Genomic DNA, 13,505 nt, shown 5'->3' with positions numbered 1-13,505 from the left:
ATGTAAATGAACTAATCCTGAATTATAATCTGAGGTCATCAGAGAAACATGTCTGAAACATAGAAACATAGACACAGAAAATAAGAGCAAGAGTAGGTAATTCGGCCCTTCGGGCCTGCTCCGCCATTCAATATGATCATCGCTGATCGTCTAACTCAGTACCCTGTTCCCACCTTTTCCCCATATCCCTTGATCCCTTTAGCATTAAGAAATATATCTATCTCCTTCTTGAATACATCTAATGACTTGGCCTCCACTGCCTTCTGCAATAGAGAATTCCACAGGTTCACCACCCTCTGAGTGAAGAAATTTCTCCTCATCTCGGTTCTAAATGGCACACCCCGTATCCTGAGACTGCGACCCCTGGCTTTGGACTCCCCAGCCATCGGGAACATCCTCCCTGCATCTTGTCTGTCTAGTCCTGTTAGAATTTTATATGTTTCGATGAGATCACCTCTCATTCTTCTAAACTCTCATGAATATAGGCTTAGTCGACCCAATCTCTCCTCATACATCAGTCCTGCCATCCCAGGAATCAGTCTGGTAAACCTTCGTTGCACTCCCTCCATGGCAAGGACATCCTTCCTCAGATAAGGAGACCAAAACTGCACACAATACTCCAGATATGGTCTCACCAAGGCCCTGTATAACTGCAGTAAGACATCCCTGTTCCTGTACTCAAATCCTCTTGCAATGAAGGCCAACATACCATTCACCTTCCTAACTGCTTGCTGCACCTGAATGCTCGCTTCCAGCGACTGATGTACAAGGACACCCAGGTCTCGTTGCACCTCCCCTTTTCCCAATCTATCACCATTCAGATAATAATCTGCCTTTCTGTTTTTACAACCAAAGTGGATAACCTCACATTTATCCACGTTATACTGCATCTGCCATGTTCTTGCCCACTCACCCAACTTGTCTAAATCACATTGGAGCCTCTTTGCATCCTCCTCACAGCTCACATTCTACCCCAGCTTTGTGTCGTCTGCAAACTTGGAAATGTTACATTTAGTTCCCTCATCCAAATCATTGATATATATTGTGAATAACTGGGGCCCAAGCACTGATCCCTGCAGTACCCCACTAATCACTGCCTGCCACCCGGAAAAAGACCCGTTTATTCCTACTCTCTGTTTCCTGTCTGTCAACCAATTCTCAATCCATGCCAATATAGTCCCCTCAATCCCATGTGCTTTAATTTTGCACACTAACTTCTTGTGTGGGACCTTATCAAAAGCCTTCTGAAAATCCAAATACACCACATCTACTGGTTCTCCCCCATCTATTCTACAAATTATATCCTCAAATAACTCCCGTAGATTTGTTAAGCATGATTTCCCTTTCATAAACCCATGCTGACTTTGTCCAATCCCATTAATGGCCTTCAAGTGTTCTGTTATCACATCTTTTATAATGGACTCTAGCATTTTCCCCATTACTGATGTTAGGCTAACTGGTCTGTAATTCCCTGTTTTTTCTTTCCCTCCTTTTTTAAATAGTGGGGTTACATTTGCCACCCTCCAATCTGTAGGAACTGTTCCAGAGTCTATAGAATTTTGGAAGATGATCACCAATGCATCCACTATTTCCAGGGCCACTTCCTTTCGCACTATGGGATGTAGATTATCAAGCCCTGGGGATTTGTCAGCCTTTAGCTCCATTAATTTCCCTAGCACTATTTTTTTACTAATACTGGTTTCCTTCAGTTCCTCCCTCTCACTAAACCCTTGGTTCCCTAACATTTCTGGCAGGTTATTTGTATCCTCCTTTGTGAAGACAGAACCAAAGTATGTGTTTAATTGTTCTGCCATTTCTTTGTTCCCCATTATAATTTCCCCCATTTCTGACTGTAAGGGACCTACATTTGTCTTCACTAATCTTTTTCTCTTGACATATTTATAGATGCTTTTACAGTCAGTTTTTATGTTCCCTGCTAGTTTACTCTCATACTCTATTTTTCCCCTCTTAATCAATCTCTTTGTTCTCCTTTGCTGAATTCTGAACTGCTCCCAATCCTCAGGCTTGCCGCTTTTTCTGGCAATTTTGTATGTCTCCTCTTTGGATCTAATACTATCCCTAATTTCTTTTGTAAGCCACTGTTGAGCTACCTTTCCTGTTTTATTTTTGCGCCAGACAGGAATGAATAATTGTTGTAATTCCTGCACACATTCTTTAAATATTAGCCATTGCCTATCCACCATCATCCCTTTTAGTAAAGTTCCCCAATCTATCATAGCCAACTCACACCTCATACTTTCATAATTTCCTGTATTTAGATTCAGGACCCTAGTTTCGGATTCAACGACTTCACTCTCCATCTTAATGAAGAATTCTATCATGTTATGGTCGCTCTTCCCTAAGGGACCCCGCACAACAAGATTGTTAATTAATCCTTTCTCATTGCACGTTATCCAGTCTAGGATCGCCTGTCCTCTAGTTGGTTCCTCAATGTATTGGTCTAGAAAACCATCATGTACACACTCCAGGAATTCCTCCCCCACAGTATTATTGCTAATTTGGTTTGACCAATCTATATGTATGTTAAGTCACCTATGATTATAGTTGTACTCTTCTTGCATGCATCTCTAATTTCCTGTTTAATGCCCTCCCCTGCATCTTCACTACTGTTTGGGGGCCTATAGACAACCCCCACCAACGTTTTCTGCCCCTTGGTGTTTCTTAGCTCCACCCATACAGATTCCACATCCTGATTTTCCGAGCCAATATCCTTCCTCACTATTGCATTGATTTCCTCCTTTACTAACAAAACTACCCCACCTCCTTTCCCTTTTTGCCTGTCCTTCCTAAATATTGAATACCTCTGGATGTTCAGTTCCTATCCTTGGTCAGCCTGCAGCCATGTCTCCGTAATCACAACTATATCATAACCGTTAATATCTCTTTGGGCTGTTAATTCATCTACCTTATTGTGAATGCTCCTCGCATTAAGACACAATGCCTTTAGACTTGTCTTTTTAAGATTGTTTTATTTTGCACTATGACCCTATTTGTTTTACGCGCTTGTTTTCTCTGCCTTCCACTATTGCTTCTCCTCTTTCTGTCTTTTGTTTCGATCCTTGTTTCCCCCTCCTCTGTCTCCCTGCTCAGGTTCCCATCCCCCTGCCATTCTAGTTTAAACCTTCCCCAACAGCACTAGCAAACACCCCCACGAGGACATTGGTCCCGGTCCTGCTCGGGTGTAACCCGTCCCGCTTGTACAGGTCCCACCTTCCCCAGAACCGGTCCCAATGTCCCAGGAATCTAAATCCCTCCCTCCTACACCATCCCTGCAGCCACACATTCATCCTGTCTATTCTCCTGTTCCTATACTCACTAGCACGTGGCACTGGTAGTAATCCTGAGATCACTACCTTTGAGGTCCTGCTTTTTAATTTATCTCCTAATTCCTTAAATTCACCTTGCAGGACCTCATCCCTTTTTTTACCTATGTCGTTGGTACCGATATGGACCACGACTACTGGCTGTTCACCCTCCCCCTCCAGAATGCCCTGCAGCCGCTCCGTGACATCCTTGACCCTAGCACCAGGGAGGCAACATACCATCCTGGAGTCACGTTTGCGGCCACAGAAACGCCTATCTGTTCCCCTTACAATTGAATCCCCCATCACTATAGCTCTGCCACTCTTATTCCTCCCCTCCTGTGCAGCAGAGCCACCCGTGGTGCCACGAATTTGGCTCTTGCTGCTTTCCCCTGATAAGCCATCTCCCCCAACAGTATCTAAAGCAGAATATTTGTATGAGAGGGAGATGGCCCCAGGGGACTCCTGCTCTACCTGCCTAGTCCTTCGACTCTTCCTGGCGGTCACCCATTTCCTTTCTGCCTGCGTAATCTTTACCTGCGGTGTGACCACTTCACTGAACGTGCTATCGACGATAATCTCAGCATCGCGGATGCTCCACAGTGAATCCACCCGCAGCTCCAGCTCCGAAATGTGGTTAGCCAGTAGCTGCAGCTGGACACACTTCCTGCACACACAGTTGCCAGAGACACCGGTAGTGTCTACGACTTCCCACATAGTGCAGGAGGAGCATATCACGGGTGCGAGCCATGACTTGCCTGAGATTAAGCTCGTTAGTTACTCCCTTTAAGGAGTTTACTCCTTTAAATTACTCTTAATTTAGAGAATGTTAACTACACTAGGGACCTTGATTCACTAAAAAACACTGCTTGCTGGAAGAGCTACAGACCTTGCCTTTCTTTTTACTTTAGTTACTGTAGAATAGTAGAAATACTCACCTGAACCTACTTACCAATCAGGTTCCTGCCCTGTGTCGCGTCCCTTTCTGATTCCTGACGTCACTTTGAAGTCCGTCGCAGCTCCCTCTGCTCTGAGCCGCTCCTCTCAGCTGTTTTGAAGAACAAGGTCCCACTGTCACTGCATCAGGACTGGATTCTCAATCCCAATATATCAATCACCCGAACCCCTCGATTAGATTCCCGCCTGTAACTCACTCCCAGGTCTCCATTATTCTATATATAAACCACCCGAACCCCTCGATTAGATTCCCGCCTGTAACTCACTCCCAGGTCTCCATTATTCTATATATAAACCACCCGAACCCCTCGATTAGATTCCCGCCTGTAACTCACTCCCAGGTCTCCATTATTCTTTTTATAAACCACCCAAACCCCTCGATTAGATTCCCGCCTGTAACTCACTCCCAGGTCTCCATTATTCTTTTTATAAACCACCCAAACCCCTCGATTAGATTCCAGCCTGTAACTCACTCCCAGGTCTCCATTATTCTTTTTATAAACCACCCGAACCCCTCGATTAGATTCCAGCCTGTAACTCACTCCCAGGTCTCCATTATTCTTTTTATAAACCACCCGAACCCCTCGATTAGATTCCAGCCTGTAACTCACTCCCAGGTCTCCATTATTCTTTTTATAAACCACCCGAACCCCTCGATTAGATTCCAGCCTGTAACTCACTCCCAGGTCTCCATTATTCTTTTTATAAACCACCCGAACCCCTCGATTAGATTCCCGCCTGTAACTCACTCCACAATGTCCACTCTCCAAGTATAAACCATCCCAATTTGACCATGTGATGTTATATCCGTTGTCACTGTATATCAGAGTCAGTATATTGTCTCACAGTATGTTATCGAAACACTAATGTCTGACCCAGTGCTGTTTTAATATTGCCCCTCTCTCTCTCTCTCTCTCCCCACACAGAGTATAATCTTAATGGTTGGACAATGCACGGCCCGGATGAAGTGATTGCTGAGGAAGGGCAGTCTGCTGTCTTGCCGTGCAGGTTTACCGCCCCATTCCCTGGTCGTACAGTCAGTGGCTCTGTGATATGGTTCAAAAAGGACTCATTGAGCAGACACGTTCCTTTTAACTGTATATATTATGGTCCCGGCCATTCACGGAGTAAGCTGTGTGAGAATGTGATACAGAAGGACGGCGGGAATCGATACAGATTCGTGGGGAATCTCAGCGACAACGATGCCTCGATAATGATGGAAGGACTGAACCAGATGGACAGCGGTTATTATAAGTGTCATGTGGAGCTCAATATTGGCAAATTTGAATCATTGGAACTAACGAGCCTGGGAGTGAGAGGTAAGGAACAATGTTCAGGGGCTGTACCTGCCCCAATAGTTCAATGGGTAAAGGCTCCACCTGGTCTGGTCCTGAGCCCCACAGATCAATAAGCTCTCAGCAGCCCCGGGCTTTGAAGGGGATCGGGATGGTAGAAGGTGAAGTAGATGGACCTTGGTCTTTCCTCGTCTAGCAATATGTTACCTTGGTCTTACCGATGTTATCTAGATGCCAAAGACATAAGCCAAGCAATTCAGGAGAGGAGCGGAGTAAATTAGTAAAATAAACTTCAGTGTCTCTGGGCAAGGTCGAGACTGTCTCTGTGTGCCAGGCTGGTGCTAAACCTTCCCTGTTTCTGAACCACTGGAAAATGAACCTGTTTATAGAGTTGGAATTAAGTCCAGATTTTCAAAGTCTTCAGCTTTTCAAAGATCTTCCCAAACAGCAATAACGGAGTCTCGCAGGTGATTGAGAACAGACCACTTGGTCGGGTGTACAGACCTGTGATAGTCTCACATGACTTCTCACATTACTCCCAGTTTCTCCATCTCCGTTACATCTGTTCCGATGATGCCACCTTCCACACCAGTGCTTCCGATATATCCGATACGTCTTCCTTTCTCCTCAACTGAGGATACCCCTCCACTGTGGTTCACAGGGCCCTCGACCGTGTCCGTCCCATTTCCCGCACTTCTGCCCTCACACATCCCCCACCCTTCCAGTACCACGATAGGGTCCCCCTTGTCCTCACCTTCTACCCCACCAGCCTCCAGGTTCAACGGATCATCTTCCGCCATTACCCACCACTTCCAGCCGATGGCATCGCCAAATATCTCTTTCCCACCCCTCCCCTCTCAGCATTCCGAAGAGACCGTTCCCTCCGTGACACCCTGGTCCACTCTTCCATCACCCCCAACACCCGCTCTCCTCCCCACGGCACCTTCCCGTGTGAGCGCAGGAGATGCAACACCTGCCCCTTCACCTCCTCCCTTCCCACCGTCCAGGGCCCCAAACACTCCTTCCAGGTGAAACAGCAATTTACTTGCACTTCTTCCAACTCACAATGAGGTCTCCTCTACACTGGGGAGACCAAACGCAGACTGGGTGATCGCCTTGTTGAACACCTCCACTCAGTCCGCAGTATTGACCCAGAGATTCTGGTCGCTTGCCATTTTAGTTCTCTGTCCCACTCCCACTCTGACCTCTGTCCTCGGACTCCTGCATTGTTCCAATGAAGCTCAACGTAATCTCGAGGAACAGCACCTCATCTTTCGATGCGAGAGATTTGTTCTTATATTATTGAAATCAGCGATTCCCACCGCCCAGTCTCAGTTCTGTGGGTCTGCAGTGTCCAGCCCAAAGCTGATGGGGGCGGGTTGGACCTGTGGAGAATTGGTGGGTGGATCTCAGGGAGACATTGCCGATTGGATCACTGCTGCTAAGTTCACCCTTCAGGGCAGTACTGAGAGAGTGCTGCACTGTCGGAGGTGCCGTTACCTGAACCTTAACCCTCCTCCGATATTGCCCCTGAAATCGATGGAATCTTCTTGGCATTTCTGGGACCAATGGCAAATGGCATTTAACCAAAACAAATACAGTGTGATGCAGGTAGGTAGGATCAAGACAGAATCTTTAGTGGCTGAGAACTACACCGGGCAGGGCCTCTACCTACTGGGCCACAGGGAGAGCACTGAACTGAAATAAATTAAAGTTCTCATCAAGACACTGATCCATTCTGATGTTTGTCCTTTCCTCAGCTGCTGGTGGAAATGTCCCAGTGGTGAGTGGGACCGAGGGAGGTTCGGTTACATTGCCCTGTATGTTCACACCGCCCAGTGGGATCACCCTCCAGCTCAGTGTTACATGGATGAGGAAGGAGCCCTACCAACACAAAGTCACATTTAGAGTCCAATCGAACGGATCGTGGACTACGGTAAACGGTGGAAATCGGTACGAGCTCGTCGGGAACCCAATGAAGGGAAACGCCTCAACCAGGATAAACCAGCTGAGTGTGAAGAACAGCAGCACTTACCTGTGTCTGGTGGAGCACAAGGGATGGAACAAAAATAAACCTAATGAATATCTGGTCCAGAATGAGACACGGCTGCAGGTCTTTCAAAGTAAGAAAACATTCCCACATTCTCCAGTGTCGAGAGGTTGTACAGTGAGGGGGACGGTGTAACAGAAAACACTCGTCAGCCATGGCTCAGTGGGGAGCACTGTCGCTCTGAGTCAGAAGATCAAAGGTTCAAGTCCCCATTCCAGAGATTTGAGCACAAAATCCAGGCTGTTGCTCCAGTGCAGTACAGAGGGAGCGCTGTACTGTCGGAGGGGAGATACTGAGGGAGTGCTGCACTGTCGGAGGGGCAGTACAGAGGGAGTGCTGCACTGTCGGAGGGGAGATACTGAGGGAGTGCTGCACTGTCGGAGGGGAGATACTGAGGGAGCGCTGTACTGTCGGAGGGGAGATACTGAGGGAGTGCTGCACTGTCGGAGGGGAGTTACAGAGGGAGTGCTGTACTGTCGGAGGGGCAGTACAGAGGGAGTGCTGCACTGTCGGAGGGGAGGTACTGAGGGAGTGCTGCACTGTCGGAGGGGAGATACTGAGGGAGTGCTGCACTGTCGGAGGGGAGTTACAGAGGGAGTGCTGTACTGTCGGAGGGGCAGTACAGAGGGAGTGCTGCATTGTCGGAGGGGAGATACTGAGGGAGTGCTGCACTGTCGGAGGGGCAGTACTGAGGGAGGGCTGTACTGTCGGAGGGGTAGTACAGAGGGAGTGCTGCACTGTCGGAGGGGCAGTACAGAGGGAGTGCTGCACTGTCGGAGGGGCAGTACAGAGGGAGGGCTGTACTGTCGGAGGGGTAGTACAGAGGGAGTGCTGCACTGTCGGAGCGGAGGTACTGAGGTAGTGCTGCACTGTCGGAGGGGTGGTACTGAGGGAGTGCTGCACTGTCGGAGGGGCAGTACTGAGGGAGTGCTGCACTGTCCGTGGAGCAGCACTGAGGGAGTGCTGCACTGTCGGCGGTCCTGTCTTTCAGATGAGGCGTTAAACCGAGGCCCCATTTGCTTTCTGACGTTGATGTAAAAAATCAACTTTGCTTCCAATTTTCACCCTTCCGTTGTCTTCACCTGGTCCATCTCCGACTCCACCCTTCCCTTCCTCGACTTCTCTATCTCCATTTCTGGTGATAGGCTGTCAACCAATATTTATTGTAAGCCCACTGACTCCCACAGCTACCTTGATTACACTTCCTCCCACCCTGCTTCCTGTGAGGATTCTATTCCCTTCTCCCAGTTTCTCCGTCTCCGTCGCATCTGTTCTGACAATGTCACCTTCCACACCAGTGCTTCTGCTAGGTCTTCCTTTATCCTCAACCGAGGATTTCCCTCCACTGTAGTTGACAGGGGCCTCGACCGTGTCTGTCCTATTTCCCTCACTTCTGCCCTCACCCCTTCCCTTCCCTCCCAGAACTATGATAGGGTCCCCCTTGTCCTCACCTTCCACCCCACCTGCCTCCACGTTCAACGTATCATCCTCCGCCATTTCCGCCACCTCCAGCGCGATCCCATCTTCCCCTCCTCTCCCCTTTCAGTATCCCGAAGGGACCGCTCCCTCCGTGACACCCTGGTCCACTCTTCCATCACCCCAAACACCCGCTCTCCTCCCCACGGCACCTTCCCGTGCGAGCGCAGGAGATGCAACACCTGCCCCTTCACCTCCTCCCTTCCCACCATCCACGGCCCCAAACACTCCTTCCAGGTGAAACAGTGATTTACTTGCACTTCTTTCAATTTACTATACTGTATTCACTGCTCACAATGCGGTCTCCTCTACACTGGGGAGACCAGACGCAGATTGGGTGATCACTTTGCTGAACACCTCCGCTCTGTCCGCAAGTGAGACCCTGACCTGCCGGTCGATTGCCATTTTAATCCCCCGTCCCATTCCCACTCTGACCCCTCTGTCCTCGGACTCCTGCATTGTTCCAATAAAGCTCAACGTAATCTCGAGGAACAGCACCTCATCTTTCGATGCGAGAGATTTGTTCTTATATTATTGAAATCAGCGATTCCCACCGCCCAGTCTCAGTTCTGTGGGTCTGCAGTGTCCAGCCCAAAGCTGATGGGGGCGGGTTGGACCTGTGGAGAATTGGTGGGTGGATCTCAGGGAGACATTGCCGATTGGATCACTGCTGCTAAGCTCACCCTTCAGGGCAGTACTGAGAGAGTGCTGCACTGTCGGAGGTGCCGTTACCTGTACCTTAACCCTCCTCCGATATTGCCCCTGAAATCGATGGAATCTTCTTGGCGTTTCTGGGACCAATGGCAAATGGCATTTAACCTAAACAAATACAGTGTGATGCAGGTAGGTAGGATCAAGACAGAATCTTTAGTGGCTGAGAACTACACCGGGCAGGGCCTCTACCTACTGGGCCACAGGGAGAGCACTGAACTGAAATAAATTAAAGTTCTCATCAAGACACTGATCCATTCTGATGTTTGTCCTTTCCTCAGCTGCTGGTGGAAATGTCCCAGTGGTGAGTGGGACCGAGGGAGGTTCGGTTACATTGCCCTGTATGTTCACACCGCCCAGTGGGATCACCCTCCAGCTCAGTGTTACATGGATGAGGAAGGAGCCCTACCAACACAAAGTCACATTTAGAGCCCAATCGAACGGATCGTGGACTACGGTAAACGGTGGAAATCGGTACGAGCTCGTCGGGGACCCAATGAAGGGAAACGCCTCAACCAGGATAAACCAGCTGAGTGTGAAGAACAGCAGCACTTACCTGTGTCTGGTGGAGCACAAGGGATGGAACAAAAATAAACCTAATGACTATCTGGTCCAGAATGAGACACGGCTGCAGGTCTTTCAAAGTAAGAAAACATTCCCACATTCTCCAGTGTTGAGAGGTTGTACAGTGAGGGGGACGGTGTAACAGAAAACACTCGTCAGCCATGGCTCAGTGGGGAGCACTGTCGCTCTGAGTCAGAAGATCAAAGGTTCAAGTCCCCATTCCAGAGATTTGAGCACAAAATCCAGGCTGTTGCTCCAGTGCCAGTACAGAGGGAGTGCTGTACTGTCGGAGGGGAGATACTGAGGGAGTGCTGCACTGTCGGAGGGGAGATACTGAGGGAGTGCTGCACTGTCGGAGGGGAGATACTGAGGGAGTGCTGTACTGTCGGAGGGGCAGTACTGAGGGAGCGCTGTACTGTCGGAGGGGAGATACTGAGGGAGTGCTGTACTGTCGGAGGGGAGATACTGAGGGAGTGCTGCACTGTCGGAGGGGAGATACTGAGGGAATGCTGTACTGTCGGAGGGGAGATACTGAGGGAGTGCTGTACTGTCGGAGGGGAGATACTGAGGGAGTGCTGCACTGTCGGAGGGGTGGTACTGAGGGAGTGCTGCACTGTCGGAGGGGCGGTACTGAGGGAGTGCTGCACTGTCGGAGGGGTGGTACTGAGGGAGTGCTGCACTGTCGGAGGGGTGGTACTGAGGGAGTGCTGCACTGTCGGAGGGGCGGTACTGAGGGAGTGCTGCACTGTCGGTGGGGCAGAGCTGAGGGAGTGCTGCAATGTCGGAGGGGCTGTACTGAGGGAGTGCTGCACTGTCCGTGGGGCAGTACTAAGGGAGTGCTGCACTGTCGGCGGTCCTGTCTTTCGGATGAGGCGTTAAACCGAGGCCCCATTTGCTCTCTGACGTTGATGTAAAAAATCAACTTTGCTTCCAATTTCCACCCTTCCGTTGTCTTCACCTGGTCCATCTCCGACTCTTCCCTTCCCTTCCTCGACTTCTCTATCTCCATTTCTGGTGATAGGCTGTCAACCAATATTTATTATAAGCCCACCGACTCCCACAGCTACCTTGATTACACTTCCTCCCACCCTGCTTCCTGTGAGGATTCTATTCCCTTCTCCTAGTTTCTCCGTCTCCGTCGCATCTGTTCTGACAATGTCACCTTCCACACCAGTGCTTCTGCTAGGTCTTCCTTTATCCTCAACCGAGGATTTCCCTCCACTGTAGTTGACAGGGGCCTCGACCGTGTCCATCCTATTTCCCTCACTTCTGCCCTCACCCCTTCCCTCCCCTCCCAGAACCATGATAGGGTCCCCCTTGTCCTCACCTTCCACCCCACCAGCCTCCACATTCAACGTATCATCCTCCGCCATTTCCGCCACCTCCAGCGCGATCCCATCTTCCCCTCCTCTCCCCTTTCAGTATCCCGAAGGGACCGCTCCCTCCGTGACACCCTGGTCCACTCTTCCATCACCCCCAACACCCGCTCTCCTCCCCACGGCACCTTCCCGTGCGAGCGCAGGAGATGCAACACCTGCCCTTTCACCTCCTCCCTTCCCACCATCCACGGCCCCAAACACTCCTTCCAGGTGAAACAGTGATTTACTTGCACTTCTTTCAATTTACTATACTGTATTCACTGCTCACTATGCGGTCTCCTCTACACTGGGGAGACCAAACACAGATTGGGTGATCGCTTTGCTGAACACCTCCGCTCTGTCTGCAAGTGAGACCCTGACCTGCCGGTCGTTTGCCATTTTAATCCCCCGTCCCATTCCCACTCTGACCCCTCTGTCCTCGGCCTCTTACACTGTTCCAATGAAGCTCAACAGAAGCTCAAGAAACAGCACCTCATCTTTCAATTAGGGACTTTACAACCTTCTGGACTTAACATTGATTTCAATAACTTCAGATCATAACCACTGCTCCCATTTTTTCGGACAGTAGGTGCTGGTAATGGTTCTGCTGCTGCCATTCACAGCTACTCCTGACCAATCTTTTGTTTCTTTACTTCTCCCATTCCCACCCTCCTTGCCTTGCACCATCATCATCCCTTTTGTAATTTAATCACTCCTGCCCTCCACCCTATCAGAGTCCTTCCCTTTTGTTCTTTCCTCCCTTGGCATCGGGAATGACACTGATTGGGAGCTTGTCTATTGGGCAGACTTGAGATACTGCGACTGTTTCCACTGGAGCAGAAAAGGTTAAGAGGAGATTTGATAGAGGTTTTTGAAGTAGTGAAGGGTTTTGATAGGATGGATAGGGAAAGATCCATTCCCTCCGGTTGGGGAGCCAGTGACGAGGGGTCAGCAGTTTGAAACGATCACTAACAGAGTGAGGAGAGAGTTGGGAGAAATTTCTTCACACAGAGGGTTATTGGAGCATGGAATGCTCTGTCAGAGGGAATGGTTGAGGCAGAGACTATTGTATCTTTTAATGGAAGAGTAGATCAACATTTGAAGCAGAGAATCCAAACACCACCTGCACATTCCCCTCCAAGTCACACACCATCCCAACTTGGAAATATATCGCTGTTCCTTCATCGTCGCTGGGTCAAAATCCTGGAACTCCCTTCCTAACAGCACTGTGGGAGAACCGTCACCACACGGACTGCAGCGGTTCAAGAAGGCGGCTCACCACCACCTTCTCGAGGGCAATTAGGGATGGGCAATAAATGCTGGCCTTGCCAGCGGCGCCCACATCCCATGAACGAATAAAAAAAAAACAAGGTATTTACCCCTGTTACCATGAGTACTATAGTATATACCCCTTTCACTGTGAGTACTATAATATTTACACCTACCATTGTAAGTACTATAATATTTACTCCTGTCACTGTAAGTACTATAGTATTTACTCCTGTCACTGTAAGTACTATAGTATTTACCCCGACACTGAATACTATAGTATTTACTCCTGTCACTGTAAGTACTGTAGTATTTACCCATGACACTGTGAGTACTATAATATTTACTCCTGTCACTGTAAGTACTATAGTATTTACCCCTGACACTGTGAGTACTATAGTATTTACTCCTGTCACTGTAACTACTATAGTATTTACCCCTGACACTGAGTACTATAGTATTTACTCCTGTCGCTGTAAGTACTATATACCCCGTCACTGTA

The 13,505-nt window shown here is 49.1% G+C and overlaps 1 protein-coding gene across 2 annotated transcripts in view; it reads left to right on the top strand.

Moving 5' to 3' along the window:
- Positions 1-13,505, top strand: part of LOC137320706 (polymeric immunoglobulin receptor-like) — a 788,493-nt gene that overhangs the window by 18,132 nt on the left and 756,856 nt on the right. For both annotated transcript variants that reach the window (XM_067982404.1, XM_067982403.1), the window contains exons 2-4: positions 5,207-5,599; positions 7,336-7,698; positions 10,094-10,456. In XM_067982404.1, the coding sequence (XP_067838505.1) occupies positions 5,207-5,599; positions 7,336-7,698; positions 10,094-10,456 (1,119 nt within the window). The remainder of the gene's footprint in view (positions 1-5,206; positions 5,600-7,335; positions 7,699-10,093; positions 10,457-13,505) is intronic.

This window comes from Heptranchias perlo, chromosome 4 (assembly GCF_035084215.1).
Source record: "Heptranchias perlo isolate sHepPer1 chromosome 4, sHepPer1.hap1, whole genome shotgun sequence".
NCBI lineage: Eukaryota > Metazoa > Chordata > Chondrichthyes > Hexanchiformes > Hexanchidae > Heptranchias > Heptranchias perlo.
The sequence above is the reverse complement of the archived record's forward strand: the minus strand, read 5'-3'. Positions and strand labels throughout refer to the sequence as shown.